The sequence below is a fragment of the Eleutherodactylus coqui genome, chromosome 8 (assembly GCF_035609145.1).
Source record: "Eleutherodactylus coqui strain aEleCoq1 chromosome 8, aEleCoq1.hap1, whole genome shotgun sequence".
NCBI lineage: Eukaryota > Metazoa > Chordata > Amphibia > Anura > Eleutherodactylidae > Eleutherodactylus > Eleutherodactylus coqui.
In genome coordinates this window covers 33,098,575-33,114,633 of record NC_089844.1, presented here as the reverse complement: position 1 = coordinate 33,114,633, position 16,059 = coordinate 33,098,575, and the positions used below count along the sequence as shown (strand labels likewise).

Here is a 16,059-nt window from a genome sequence, read left to right as displayed (position 1 = left end):
CCTATTTAATGCTCTTCCATCAGGCGATAAGCTGCCCAAGCAATCACAAGAGGCTCCCATCACCCTATTACATAAAGAGGGTAAAAATCCAGAGATGTGTGGCAGCTACAGGCCCATATCTCTTATCAACGTGGATATCAAGCTGTGGGCGAAACTCCTGGCAGACAGAATGGCAAATCTTGTCCCTACCTTGATAAACAAGGAACAAGCAGGCTTTATAAAAGGAAGAGAAGGGAAGGATAATTGCCACAGGTTACTGCATGCCATAAGGTGCGCCCAAACCCACAATATCCCCATCGCATTGGTTGGTACCGACGCCGAAAAGGCGTTTGACAGGGTGAGCTGGCTCTACATGGAGAGGGTCCTGTTACAGTTCAACTTCCCCCCACAATTTATCTCAGCAATATTTTCATTATATCAGGAACCCCAAGCTAGGCTTAAAATCAACAATATCCTATCCCCCCCCTTTAATATCCGAAATGACACACGCCAAGGATGCCCTCTATCGCCTACCCTTTTTATATTAGCCCTAGAACCTTTATTGCAAGAAATAAAACTGAACCCGGGAATAAACGGCCTCAAGATCGGTTCCGACATGCTATCAACAGCCGCATTCGCGGATGATATTATGTTCATAGTCTCGGATCCAGAAAAAGGAGTTCCCAACCTGGTTTCAGTCCTAAAATCCTTCGGAGAAATATCCAACTTTAAGATCAACTTCTCAAAGTCAACCATCCTTAATATTTCAGTCCCACCCTCAAAGTGCGACTCCCTGAGAGCCAGCTCACCCTTCAAATGGTCGGACTCCTCAATAGATTACCTTGGTGTTAAATTCACAAGGAGAGTAGAAGACCTCTACAATGCTAATTTTCCACCACTATTAACACTCATAAGTAACCTTTTACAATCTTATGACATTTCATTTATTTCCTGGTTTGGAAGAAAAAATATAATTAAAACGTACGTTCTCCTCAAAATCCTGTACAAAATCCGGATGCTCCCAATAACTCTACCTCAATCCTTCTTTAAAACGCTAAGAGCGACTTTCTCTAACTTTGTATGGAAGCAAAAAAGACCTCGCCTGGCATATAGCTTGATGATCAAAAGGCGAGAGGAGGGGGGGATCGGACTGCCATGCGTCCACGACTTCTACCAAGCAAACCAGATCCAATACTGGATGGATCTAGCACATCCTACAAGGGACAGAGTGTTGGTGTCCCTTGCAATGCACTCCCATGGAAACTCCTTTATGGAGGACCTGTGGTTCCCCTGCAGACTCTCTTATAGATCGAAAAATTTCAATCCCCTCATTAAGGGACCATGTGAAACATGGGACAAATTAAAACCCGACTTAGCCCCAGATCCCTCACCAATCACACCACTTAAGCTGCTATATAAACTTCTAAACATCCCCTCGGACACTTCAACTAGGAGCTTGTGGGCAAGGTTCAGGGATCTCCGGATAGCAGACCTACAAGGGCTGACTCACAAGAAGGCATCGGACATTATACAAGATCTAATTCCACAGACAGCCCTATCCTTCCTACAAAGAGCCCACATCACCAGAGTCTTCGAGGGGTTTCAGAAAAAATATGGATCCACCAGGCCTCTCACTCCGTTTGAAAAAACCCTAACCGGGAATTCCACCAGAACCAAAACAATCTCACACATCCGTAAAAATTTCGTCGTGGCTCCCAAAGACTACAAACCAAATTTCCTAAATTTGTGGGAAAAAGAATTAAATATCTCTCTATCCCCCTCAGACACAAAAACAATCCTAAGAGCATCCTTCGGTATCTCTCCTTGCATTCTCCTACAGGAAAGCCACTATAAGCTCCTTGCACGATGGTACAAAACACCACAATGGTTACACGCATATAATCTGGCCCCACACAATAGATGCTGGAGATGCAACTCCGGAATAGGCTCCTACAAACATATATGATGGGATTGTAATGCAATAGTACCTTTTTGGAGAGATATCAAGGGAGTAATACGCTCACTTAAAACAGGCCTATCAATCTCGGCAGAGATGATCTTCCTTTGGAAGCCATCTTAAGACTTTCACCCCCATAGGGACAAACTCATAGCCTTTCTACTTGACGCAGCAAAAGCTCTGATAACATCTAAGTGGCTACAAAAGGAACCCCAGACTCTTGCCCAATGGAGAGCAAAAGTTGACTCAATCTACAATCTAGAGGAGCTGTCTAGCTGGAGCAATGGCACACAAGAAAATTTTATCATCACATGGGACCCATGGAAAAAACTCAAACACTAATCTACTTACTAATAGTGGAACTCCGCATATGTGAAGGTCAGTTGACCCCCCTAAGCGGTTGGGTGCCCGGACATCGACACCGTCACAGTCGTCCCTGGCAACGCAGGACTCAGCGGGAGCGCTGAGAGAAACATCGACTTGGTGAGCCGTCAGAGACTAAGCTACCCCCTCCCCCCATCCTCCTCCCCCCCCTTTTATCCCCTCCATCTTACCAACCCCCCCCCCCTCTCCCAATTCTTTACAATGTTTTTGTTTCTCAAAATCCAGCAATGGGTGACTGAAGTAACGATATTCGCTAGAAAAGTGATCTCTACACTCACCTACGACACTTTATCATTTGTATTATTCTGTAATGATTGTTTATTCCTCGTTAATATGAGAGCTCCCATTTAGGGAGAACACCTCTGTATTGTTAAAACTTCAATAAAATCTGATTTATAAAAAAAAAAAAAAAACAAAGAACAGTTTTCCATTTCGTATCAGTCCATTTTAAATCAACTTTGACCCAGAGAAGACATCGGCATTTCTGGATTGTGTTAATATTTAGCTTCTTTGCACAATACAGCTTTAACTTGCATTTGTGAATTGCAATGGGAACTGTGTTCACAGACTATGATTTCTGGAAAAATGCAGTCTTTGGCATTACAGAATCATACCTGTTTTTAATGCAGTGACGCCTGAGGGCCGTAGATCTCGAGCATCCAATATTGACCGTCGGCCTTGTGCATACGAGTGTCTCCAGATTCTCTGAATCTTTTGATGATATTTTCTACTGTAGATGGCGGGATATAAAAGTGTTCACAATTTTACGTTTAAGAACATTTTTCTGATATTGTTCCACAGTTTGTAGAAGCAGTTTTTCACAGCTTGGTAAACCTCTTACCGTTTTTGCTTCTGAGAGACCCTGCCTCTCTAACATGCCCTTTTTATACACAGCCATATGACTAAGTAGAAATTTGACCCTCCAGCTGTTTTTCATTAGTACCACTTACTTTTCTAGCCTTTTGTCATCCCTGACGCAACGTTTGTGAGATGTGTTGCTGCCATCAATTTGTAAATGAGTTCATTTTATTTTAATGAAATGAAAAAATGTCTCACTTTTAACTTCTGATTAGTGTCCTAGAAGAAGTCACAGTGGTATGAGAATCTATATGTAATTTTTGAAACCCTTCACAGATATAGATAAAAATTAATAACGTTTATTAAATTACTTAAAAGACATTGGTTTACACTGACAAAAAACAACACACAAATCAAGACGGAACAGGGAAGAAAACCAAGAGAGAGTACCCTGGTTCGGAGTTAGATGGGGAATTCGACACCTCAATAGTACATAGAGGTAAGTATATTCATCCCTTATAGTCTATATAGGAATAGTCCATAGGTGTTAGCACAGACAAGTTTTGTCCAAGGGTAGATGGTGCAGAGCACGTCAAGTCTAAATGTATGAATCGTGCTGGGATGTATTCGGACAAAGTGTGTATAAATCCTTAGATGACAGGACACCTATATAATCATATGATGAATCCCCAGTGATGCCACAATAATTGTTCGAAACTAGAGTTATTGTTTTCTGGGTCTGGTTAGAGTGTTATTTAGATCTAAATAACATCTGTCATCTAAGGATTTATACACACTTTGTCCGAATACATCCCAGCACGATTCATATATTTAGACTTGACGTGCTCTGCACCATCTACCCTTGGACAAAACTTGTCTGTGCTAACACCTATGGACTATTCCTATATAGACTATAAGGGATGAATATACTTACCTCTATGTACTATTGAGGTGTCGAATTCCCCATCTAACTCCGAACCAGGGTACTCTCTCTTGGTTTTCTTCCCTGTTCCGTCTTGATTTGTGTGTTGTTTTTTGTCAGTGTAAACCAATGTCTTTTAAGTAATTTAATAAACGTTATTAATTTTTATCTATATCTGTGAAGGGTTTCTGATTAGTGTCCTATTGTGACTACAATGGGGTTATATGAGATTTCCAAATCATTGCATTCTTTTTTCTTTACAATTATTTACATTTTACACAGCGTCCCAACTTTTTGGGAGTTGAGGTTGTACATGAAGTAGAAACTTGAAAGCAAATGGAAAGGTGAAACTGCTTGTACATGAGTGATATACTGGAGGAGGTCTAATAGTTAGCTTATGATCAGCATATAAATGTTCTATTAAATTGGCCATACATATTTGATCAGTGTCGGAATGGGATTGGGATTCCTTACACCCATCAAATACAGTTATTTGCAATGTGTGACTTACCTGTCACCTGCGCCGGCCCCCGAATCTTTAGAGACGAGCGGGGAGATACTCGGCTAAGGCACTACTCGCTCGAGTAATGTGTCTTAGCTCATCTCTAGTGTGTATCCACTTTTAATATAATAAAAAACTTTCTTGCTCTTATTGCACGTGTAAAACATTAATAAAGTCTAATAGATTAATTGTGAATCAACTCATGGGATAAAATCCTAGTGCCTAGTGATTGTCTCAAAGGGGATGATCTTCTGTGAAGCCTCCTAGACGGTCGTATGTTGTTCTCTTAGTCCAGTCCCACTCTGAATCTGATTGCTCAATGCTACCACCTAAAATCATCTAAAGGTCTTTAGCCCCTGCAGGACAGATACATTCCAGAAGATCCAACCTACAACCAGCTTTGGTGAAATTTTTTAACAATCGAATGTGAATGTGAGCCAGCATACCACTTTTGGAGGAAATGTATACTACATAGGTTGGATTTTTCTTCCTACTGTTTTGTCTTATGCAGGCATAGGTTTTTAATGCTTTTCTCTGCGAGACTGAGAAAATTAAAATTGTTAATAAAAATGCCCAATAGCAAGTATGCACATTAACATCATAGGAAAGCACAGGCTACATTAAGAAATATTAGTATACAAACAAGACACGTGGCCCCAAAGGGAACCCAGGACAGGTATGCCCATTGTGCCCAATATATGTTATGCTTAAACACTTAGGTGTTTGAGAATAAACACACTTCAAAGTTTGATTCGCAGGGAGAGGGTCTGGCCCTGCACCAAGAGACATCCCAAGCACTACAAACTACACTGCTTGCACATGAGCCTGAAGGTTCTTTACCTGTCAAAAACAGCGTGTCAGGTCAGGTCAGACTGTGTATGTGCCACTGCTTCACCTTAAACATGGGATCAGGTGACTCATTAGTCTACTGGCACTCAGGATCCTTCCGCAACCTCACCTCAACATGCTCACTACTTTTTGTGAAACTTAGCTGAGGTGTGAATGCTGGCCCTGGTGCTGCACTACTAGTGCCTCCTCTCCTGCAGCTGTACGGTTTCAGGTGGAGCAGTTGAAGTGATGACCTGCTGCTGGCTGTGTGGATGTGTACAGGACATCTGTGTCCTACCTGCTCTTACCGCTAGATGAGGTTGGCTGGCCCTCTTTCCCCACCCCAGGGGACAGTCACAATTACACCCCATGTGACCATGATCGTTACTCCCTTGCAGAGAAGAGTCACTTTGATTGATGAGCTACCAAGTTAACTACGACCCCTTTCTCTTGATATACAACTCATTGCATCCCCCATTTACACAGGAAACCCAGTCTATCGAGAGAAGTCGGGAGAGGTTAGCTCTGCCCATCATGAATCAGCATAACCTTTCTCAACCAGATGACTCTTCTCTGCTGATTTACATATGATGCGGGATAACTTTGGAACCTAACTGTGGAGGTACATGGGCTCATTGGAAAAAAATTCTGATTTTCAGTTTTACTTGAAATTGCATTGAACAGTCAGCTTGACAAGTCAATAAATTGCAAAAAAATAAAAAGGCAAAGCAGTTTTACCAAAGTAGCTTATTCACACGTCCGTATATTGGCCGGGTTTTCACGCCCGGCCGATATATGGTGTCCCTTTCTGCAGGGGGAGGAGGCGGGCCGGGCCGGGAGCAGTGCTCTGAGCTCCCGCGCCCTCTCTGCCCCTCATCACTATTTGCAATTGCAGGGGGCATGGTGGGCCAGAACTTAGCTTCGCCCCTCCCATTGTAACCAGTGGCAAGTGGAGGAGCGGGAGCTCAATGCATTGCTCCCGGCCCGGCCCACCTCACTCCCCTGCAGAAAGGGACACCGTATATCGGCCGTGCGTGAAAACCTGACCGATATACGGAAGTGTGAATAAGCCCTGAGATTGTGGAAACATTGAAAGTGATTTATTTCAAGCTAGTAGCAGGTTTCATCATCCACAACAAGAAAAGCACAACTCTATTGTACTTTATTTGCAAAGGTTCTGTGTGTCGGGTATATCATCTGTGCTGTCGTGGCTGACAAACCAGAGCATGCAAAACAGGCCGCCAGAAAGGTGAAAATTGTCTATGAAGATATAGAACCAGTGATTCTCACTATCGAGGTAGGCAATTGATGTTCATTATATTATTATATTTTATCTATAAGAATATGCTTTCTCATCTGTGTAAGGCCTCATGTCTACGGACGGATTGGATTCTGCCTGTGGGAGCCCGCAGCGTGGTCGGTGAGCCTACATACCTGTCCGGGTCTTCTATTTCCTGTATGTGGATGTGTGCGCAGTGCAGTTTTTTTCTTTTTAAACTCCCGCTTTCCCGTGGAATCTGCTGATGGCCACCGGATCAGACAGTTTCCATTGACTTCAATGGAAGCCGTCTGTGCAGGAAACGCACTGAATTGGAGCATGCTGCTTTTTGTTTTCCAGACCAAAAGGCACGCAAAACAAATCCGCCCGTGGACATGAGGCCTTAGGGCTCAGTTCAGGATTTTGGTCTCTCTTTTCTCCCCTTTTAAGAGGAGAGAAACTGAAATCAAACGAAAAAAAAAAACTGATGTGTTTTTTCCCATTGATTTCAATGGGGTTAAAAAAAAAACTAAATCAGAGAGGCTTCGGTTTTCTTCCTTTCGGTTTACATTTTTTTGGACAGGAGAATAGCGTAGTCTAATGACTCTGTGGTCTGTATGTACTAAAGAATATTGTTACGGCACTCTTCCCCCCCTCCCCCCGAGCGCCAGGTGGGGTGCCCTGATCTTCCCGCACCCCACTGTCCCTGCCTACTTGCCTCGGCCCTGGCTAACCCCAGGCGGACAACTGGGCGGCGGTCCCTGCACTGGCTAGGGACCTGGCGACTACCTAGATGGAACTACTAACGGGGGACAGAGTGCCGACAGAAGAGGCAGGTGGAACAGACCAACAAAACTTACAAAGCAGAGTAAGGCTGGAGATGGAGCTCACAGGCAAACTGACAGGATACTGACGAGCAACTAGAGCAGACTGAGACAGACCTGACTAGAGGCTAGCAGAACCAATAACTGGCAGTGAGCTCAGGTCACTGCCAGCCTTTTAACTTAAAGCCTCCGTCCAGGGGTGGAGAGTGGGAGGAGCCGACTCTCCCCCTTTTGCTTATGGAGGGTGGAGGAGAGCGGATGGCGCCCTACGGGCGGACACGCCCATGCTGCTGCACGCTGGCTGCTCCACGCCACCGGGAGAGCCCCAACAGCCGAGTTCCGGGACGCCGGAGCCGACATTGGAGCGTCGCGCGCCGGCTGCGGGACCCAGCGCCGCCCTGCATGGTAACAAATATGGTGTATATTTTTTGTGTTACTGGTGTATCTTGTCTCCAACAGAACTATGGGTGGAGAGCTGGGATTGTGGGGGTGGAGTTATAGTCAACACCCACAGCTGACGATTGGCTACCTGGATGGAGGGTGAAGAAAGCGGCTGACAGCCGAATGGGGGCCGGGGAGGTCTGACAAGCGGCGGGGGACAGGAACAGAGGCAGAGACAGCTAGGGGCATGACTGGGGCATTTTCTCCAGCTAAGGCCAGTCAGCCCCTAGCTGCTGGTGGAGACAAGATACACCCATACCATTTTATGCTATGTTGAAATGTAATATTTGTTACAAGCAGGTGTTTTCATATGAATTTGATTATGTAATGTTTTTATGGATATGCGTTACATATATGTACTTTTTCAGACCTTTTGGAGGTGTTGCTACTTCCATGGATTATGCTACCAAAGATGATCTGTTTGTATTTTTGTATTAATTTGCTTGCATATTTAATTATATTGGTGGAGTTGTTTCCGTTAGGACAGTAAATTCTGATTACCCTGAGCCTCACCTGTTGGAGTGTACAAGATGGAGTGTAAGTGTCCTTTGTCTCTGCCTTTTATTTAAGGATGCAATAAAACATGAATCCTTTTTTGAATCGAATCTGAAACTGCATCACGGTAATGTGGATGAGGCATTAAAGACAGCAGACCACGTACTTGAAGGTATGACTGTTAGAATTCCTTCACAGACAGTTTTTTTGCAATTTCTTTTTAGGCTTGTAAAAACATTATGAATTTTATGTGTTTTTTACAAGCTTTTTTGGGTGGCTTTTTATGCAGAATATCTTAACAAGTGTTTATGCCATGTGTTTTAAATAGTGACTGCTCTAAATATTGTAGTTTTTGTTCCATTGACTTAAAAGGGCAAAGCTGCAATGGGCAAAATAGCTGCGACTAAAAAGTCTAGGCCTCATGTCCACTGGGTTTAAAATCTGCAGCGTTTCTCCCGCACGCAGATCTGCGCCCCATAGGGATGCATTGGACACCCGCAGGTAGTTAAATACCTGCGGATGTCATTTTTCCCGTCAGGCGCGGATCCGCATGCGGGAAAAAAATGGACATGCTCCATTTTCGTGCGGGTCTCCCGCGGGGACGGCTCCCGCAGGCTTCTATTGAAGCCTATGGAAGCTATCCGGATCCGCGGGAGACCCGTACCAGAATTAAACTCACCTGCTCCGGACGATGCGGTTCTTCCCTTCTTCGCGGCCGGATATTCTTTCTTTGGCCTGGCAGATGTGCCTGAAAAAAGAAGATCTGGCCGCGAAGGAAGGAAGATCCGCATAGTCCGAAGCAGGTGAGTTTATTCTGATTTTTAGGCCTCATGTCCGCGGGGCAGGAGGGACCCACTACGGATTCTACATGAAGAATCCACGGCGGGCCTGATTTTCCCTGTGGACATGAAGCCTTAGTGTATATTCCCTAGAAAAAAAATTGTAACACAAAGACATCAGTGATGCAGACCAATTTAATGAAAGCAGACGAAACACATATGTATTCATAACTATGTATAAGTTCATCAAAATAGAAAATGTCAAACCTATTCTAGTGACAAAATTAGAGATGAGCGAGCACGCTCGGATAAAGCAGTTACTCAAGTGAGCATCGCTCTTCTCGAGTAACTGCTTACTGGTCCGAGCAGGTTCGGGGGGGCAGCAGGGGATGGGGGGTTAGCGGGGGGGGGAGAGTGAGAGAGATCTCTCTCTCTCCCTCTCTCTCCCCCCCACTATCCCCTGCGGCCCCCCCAAGCCTGCTCGGACCAGTAAGCAGTTACTCGAGAAGAGCGATGCTCACTCGAGTAACTGCTTTATCCGAGCGTGCTCGCTCATCTCTAGACAAAATACTTGATTGTGAAGTTATGTGTCTTGTTGTAACAAAGCTTCCTAATTGTATCTGCTATCTATGTTGTTTTGTGTAATTATATTAATAATAATATAAATATAAAATAATAATAATAATGCAACAGGGGAGTTTTACATCGGAGGACAGGAACATTTTTACATGGAAACCCAAAGCATCCGGGTTATTCCCAGCAAAGAAGGCCAGGAAATAGAAATCCATGCATCAACACAGGATCCAACATACATGCAGGTGAGTCAACAAAGGTGAAATGATGTGAAGGATAGTGTATATGTTCTATGCCTGTGTTGTGTTGGTGAATAGTGTTAAAATGTCTTAAAGGGGTTTCGAGCACTAAGATATTGATGACCTGTCGTGAGGAGAGGTCATCAATATCAGATCCGTAAGGGTTCGCCACTCGTGAACTCTGCTGATCAGTTTATTGAAGTGGCTGCAGTGACTCAGTCCATACCAGGCAAAGCACCGTACATTATTTAGTGGCTGTGCCTGATATAAAAGTTCACTTCTGTTCATCTCAGTGGGACTGAGGTGCTCTCAGGCAATGTAACTGATGTACATGACATTACATTCCCGAAAAGAGGGCTGCTCCCTCTTCAGAGATCTGATCGTGGGGGTTCTGAGTAGCGGTTCCCCGCCAATTTGATATTGATGACCTATTCTGTCACACGTACATAACTCACAGAAAAAGAAGCCAAATATGCATGCTCTGATACATTGCAGGACAGGCTGAATTAGCACGTTCCCTAATAGAATGCAGGGAATATCATATCAAAATCTGGCTCTCTGCATGCTATCAGGGAACATGGTGATTGAGCCTGTCCTGCAATGTATCAGGGGATGCATGTTTGGCTTATTTTTCTGTGAGTTATGTTTTTGTACATTTTTTCCTCTCACCTCTGTGATTTTATTCTGTCACACATAGGAGCAGATTTACTAATGCTGCCTAATATTTAGACAGTGTAAACAAAGGTGAAGCAATCAGGAGATACACCAAATGTACCTCAATGGTAGATTTGGAGCATCTTGGCGCATCATGCTAGAAGTTAGAAACTTTTCTCTTTGTTTCATCAGTTCAAGGCAGCTCTCTACTTTATGTCAGCTCACCATTGCTTTGCGCCAAAAAACTGGTGTATATCATTATTGAACTGGCGCATTTTAGCACTCAACAAAGTCATACCCTTTTTCTGCACTTGGAAAAGTGTGTATAAAGGAACAAAAAGTAACAAATAAATGTGGCATATGGCATGGGCACCATTGCTGGTGCATTTTAGGCCAGAAATCTGCCAAATTTTGAATAGTTAATCTACCCTAATGTATTTATATAACAATGTGATTGTCATTCATGACTCAATATGATATTACGGATAACTAATATATGCCAATGGTATTCTTCATGATCCCAAAAGTTGTGTAAATGAAATGACTTTGAATTTCTTATGTATTTGTGATCGCACAAACACTGAATAAGTATGAGCTCTCTGGAAGGGTGACTCCAAAGTCAGATGGATAGTATTTTTCTTTTGCCTTTGGTAAAATAAAAATGTTAAGAGACAGGTTTATAATAGCTTCAGGAGTTCTATAAAACCATGCATTAGATTCTGAGGAAACAAAAATACATCTTGCTAATGTTAATCCCAGTCTTTTTTCTTAAAAGGGCCTTGTAGCGACATCCCTTGACATACCCTTTAACCGCATCAACTGCCATGTGAAAAGAATAGGAGGTGCATTTGGTGGCAAAATTGTAAAAACAGCTTATATAGCAGCAATAACTGCTGTGGCAGCTCGAAAGTAAGTGTTATTTTTAAATTCTTCAGAGATAGAAATACACCGTGTATTGTATAGTTATTATGACCCATAGGTAAATGAAGTGTGTGTGTGGGGGGGGGGGGGTTACAGTTTATTGCTGTTTAATGATAGTATGATCTTGTTTTCTTTGTAATGGTACTGTCTCTTTAAAAGAGAGCAAGAATAGAGGAATAGAGCTGAGCAGGAAGAAGAGACAGGAAGTAGTTGAGACAGGTGCTTGGTGCAGGATGTAGGTTGAAGCAGGAGTCTCTCCTGCAGTACTGGAGAGTTGCACATACAGTCCTAAGGATGGTTCCCTATGGGAGAGAGATACAGCCACGGAGAAGCTTTCATAGTGTGCAGAGCGGACAGCTAAGCTGTGGACAGGGGAAGAAGGGAGTCTCTTCTGGTTTGTGCTACATGTCTGTAGCAATTGTCCTAAAGGCAGTTTTTCTCTGGTGAACAGGGAAAGGAGTGGAATAGTGAAATCAGTACCACGTGGTTCCTCCGTTCCCTCCCCTCTGACAACACTCGACCCGAACTGGTAGACTGGAGATGGGCCTAAAGATTGTTTAGTGAGACACCTATTGTTTATTGCTGATCTGCGTCAACTGGGCTGGGACTGAATTACCAGCTCACAAGTAACCATTTTCCCATTTTAGAGTTAAAGGGGTTGTCCCGCGGCAGCAAGTGGGTCTATACACTTCTGTATGGCCATAATAATGCACTTTGTAATGTACATTGTGCATTAATTATGAGCCATACAGAAGTTATCAAAAGTTTTATACTTACCTGCTCCGTTGCTGGCGTCCTCGTTCCCATGGAGCCGACTAATTTTCGCCCTCCGATGGCCAAATTAGCCGCGCTTGCGCAGTCCAGGTCTTCTCCTGTTCTCTATGGGGCTCCGTGTAGCTCCGCCCCATCACGTGCCGATTCCAGCCAATCAGGAGGCTGGAATCGGCAATGGACCGCACAGAAGCCCTGCGGTCCACGGAGACAGAGGATCCCGGCGGCCATCTTCAGCAGGTAAGTATGAAGACGCCGGACCGCCGGGATTCAGGTAAGCGCTGTGCGGGTTGTTTTTTTAACCCCTGCATCGGGGTTGTCTCGCGCCGAACGGGGGGGGGGGGGGGGTTAAAAAAAAAAAAAACCGTTTCGGCGCGGGACAACCCCTTTAATAAAGAGTTGTTTGTTTAACAATGGTGACTCCTGCGCCCTATGTCTGTCAGGCTGACAACAACCCTGAAAACTAGGAGAAGCCCTGAACCCGCTTCCTGCAATTCCTTACACATGTGACATTTATTCAATAAATGAATTACAATTGTACATGGTTATGGATATCTAGGGAAAATAGATGTCCTAGAGGGAACCAAACCCACAGCAATCAGCTGGTCGCCTCTGCAGCTCTAAGATTAGAGGGAACCCGCCTTCACCTTTTGAACCCCTTAAACTACATTATGGGACTTAAAGTTGAGGGAGCGGGGAGGTCGGGGAGTTGTGTTTTCTTACTCATTGGGTGCCTGTTCTTCCGCTGTGCCGTTGGCAAGCTAGAGCTTGACTCTTTTCAGACAGCTCTGTGCGTGTGCTTTCCTTTCTATGGAAGACTGCGTTCACAGAGCCATCATAAAAGAGTCCCGCTATGTGCGCACACCAACTTTGTGGGGACATGGGGCAAGAATGGGGCACCGGGTAAATATGAAGCAGCTCTCCGGGCTGCCTGTTCCATCTGCTTTGAGCACCATAATGTAGTTTCTGGGGCTCAAAGGTGACATGTTGCCTTTAAAAGAGTTATAAATGAAGGTACTGCCTCTTTAACAAACATGGAGCACTTTTTTTTTTACAGAATTGATGCAGAGCGTGTTTTAGAGTAAATATAGAAATGGAAATGACAAACACACAAGCAGTATTTTTATAGAGCATCTTAGGCCTCATGCCCATAGCTGGGTCGGATTCCGCCTGTGAAATCTCTCGCCTATACTCACCTCTCCAGATCCACCGTGAATGTCTCATCCAGCGAGTCGGCACGCATGCGCAATACAGCGTATGACTCGCGGGCGCTGAGCTGTGATGCAGATTCCCGCGATACTTCCGCTGTGCTCAGAGCGGAAGTTTCGCAGGACGGACGGCTTCCATTGACTGCACTAGAAGCCGTCCGTGCCTTTTTCCGCACCGGATAGACCTTGCTGCGATTCTTCTTCCGCTTGTTGGCAGGGAAGAATTTAACACAGCATGTCTATGGATGGATATTGCTGCGGAATTCACGGCGGCTGTCTCAATGCAATTTCTGCAGCGATAATTCGTCCGTGGGCATTAGCCCTTACCTTAATTTTTTCCATATCGGTGATATATACTATTTTTTTATCTGTGTACATTTATTAGCATTTTCTAATCCAAAACCCCAGACGGGCTTTTCTATACAATAAAATGGTGAAAATGTGATAAAACTGCAAAATTCCCGAATCTTTTGATTCTTTAACATCATGTTTGATATAAAATATGTTTTAAATTGGTCCAGGTAGGAAGCCTTAAGGTAATGTAAAAGCTTCCACATACTACAGCCATACGTATATTTACAGAGATATGATTGGGCACATGCTGTTCAGCGTTTGTAAATCCAGTGTTTTCTCCTTGTCACATAGAACAAAACATCCTATTCGCTGTGTATTCGAAAGAGATGAAGACATCCTAATAAAGGGCGGCAGACACCCTTATCTTGGAAGATACAAAGTAAGTTTTAAAGGGGGATTCTAGGCTTTTTTAACTGATGACTAGAGATGAGTGAGCACGCTCGGTTAGGGCAGTTACTCGAGCAAGCATCGGCGGGGGTGAGCGGGGGCCAGTGGTGGGTAGTGGGGGGAGAGAGAAAGAGATCTCTCTCACTCTCCTCCCCCCCCCCCCCCCCCGCCCCCCCAAATCTGCTTGGATCAGTATGCAGTTACTCGAGAAGAGCGATGCTCGAGTAACTGCCTTAACCGAGCGTGCTCGCTCATCTCTACTAATGACCTATCTCTACTGATGACCTATCACCAGGTGTAATCCTTACAACGCCACATATTATTCCATCACTCATTTGCATGGCTTTTTCCCAGAAAGCATTGCATGAACTATATAAGACTCCCTACATGCCTGTGATACTCTCCACAAGGAGAAACATCACCACCACCAGGCTTCAACTCAAATGGAGCCATTCTAACCTATCCATTCTACCGGACACTTGTAAGGGACAAGAAGCCTGAAACAGTTGTCTCTACATGGATATTCCGGTTTGACTTACATCCCTTGTCATGTTGCCAGGCCAGTTTAAAAGTCAGATTCTGACTGATAGGATGGCTTCCAATAGGTGGTGCTGTGGAGAATTATTCTATCTTTCATTTGCAGTTACAAAAATTGCAAAATTTAAGCAACTCTACTTCTTTTCAGCCTGTCCAAAAGCAAATCTTGGGGTACAACAATACAGGTTACATTAGTAATATATTGTATGTGGCTAAAATATGAAAATGGATTGGTTTAGTTTTGACTTATTACATCAAATTAAAAATATCAATAAACATGTAATTGGCCTGTATGTTCTTTACAACCTTTTTTGGGGTGAAGTTTTTCATGTGTTTTCAGTAGTGGCTGTTCTGAATATTGCAGATTTGTTTCATTCCTTTACAGTACATATTCCATCTCCATAGGCGGCAGACATAGGTGTTTTTGACAGCCAACACCTACTCACGACAGCTGTGAGTGAGGATAACCTCAAGCCTGTTAACCCTTTATATGCTCTTGTCAGTTCTGACAGTGGCATTTAAATATCCTGATCGAATTTAAATATCCCGAAAGGACCCACTGCAATAAGATTGACAGGGGTGCTGTCCAGGTGTCATGGCAGCCTGAGGCCTTCTAAAGGCACCAAGGGCTGCCATGATTGTTTGCCGATTAAGACGTGCCTGCGGAATGTCTTTTAAAGGGAACCTGTTAAAATACAGTATAATGTAATACCATAGTAGCCTTATACTGTATAAGCGATCAAAGTATCACAAGTTCAAGGCCCCTATGAGGGAACTAAAAAAAATAAGTAAAATAAAGTCCTTTTAATTATTACAAAAAATTAAAAATATTAAGTTTAAAAAAAAAACTTTTTCCAAATCATCACATCAGAAAAATTTGAAAATTGGTATCACTGCATCCATAAAGGTCCAGTTTATTAAAATATCACATTATTAACCCTGCAAGGTGAGCACTGTCAATAAAATACATAATGCGCTTTTTTGGTCACTCCGTCGTCCAAGAAAAAAATTTAATAAAAAGTGATGAAAAATGGAACCTATAAAAACTACAGGTCATCTCACAAAAAATGAGCCCTGACAGCCCTCAAAAATATAAAAGTTATTGGGGTCAAAATACGGCAAAAGAAAAGAAAAAAGGAGTAGTAACATAGTACTACATTTGAAAAACATATATATGAAATTGATATTGCTGTAATCATACTGACTCACGGAGTAAAGATAAGATGTTATTTTTACATCACCGTGAAT

At 43.5% G+C, this 16,059-nt stretch overlaps 1 protein-coding gene across 1 annotated transcript in view; it reads left to right on the top strand.

The window, feature by feature from the left end:
- LOC136576284 (aldehyde oxidase-like) overlaps positions 1 to 16,059 on the top strand; it is a 124,148-nt gene that overhangs the window by 52,915 nt on the left and 55,174 nt on the right. The window contains exons 17-21 of the mRNA XM_066575461.1: positions 6,545 to 6,667; positions 8,464 to 8,560; positions 9,861 to 9,985; positions 11,409 to 11,542; positions 14,179 to 14,266. Of these exons, the coding sequence (XP_066431558.1) occupies positions 6,545 to 6,667; positions 8,464 to 8,560; positions 9,861 to 9,985; positions 11,409 to 11,542; positions 14,179 to 14,266 (567 nt within the window). The remainder of the gene's footprint in view (positions 1 to 6,544; positions 6,668 to 8,463; positions 8,561 to 9,860; positions 9,986 to 11,408; positions 11,543 to 14,178; positions 14,267 to 16,059) is intronic.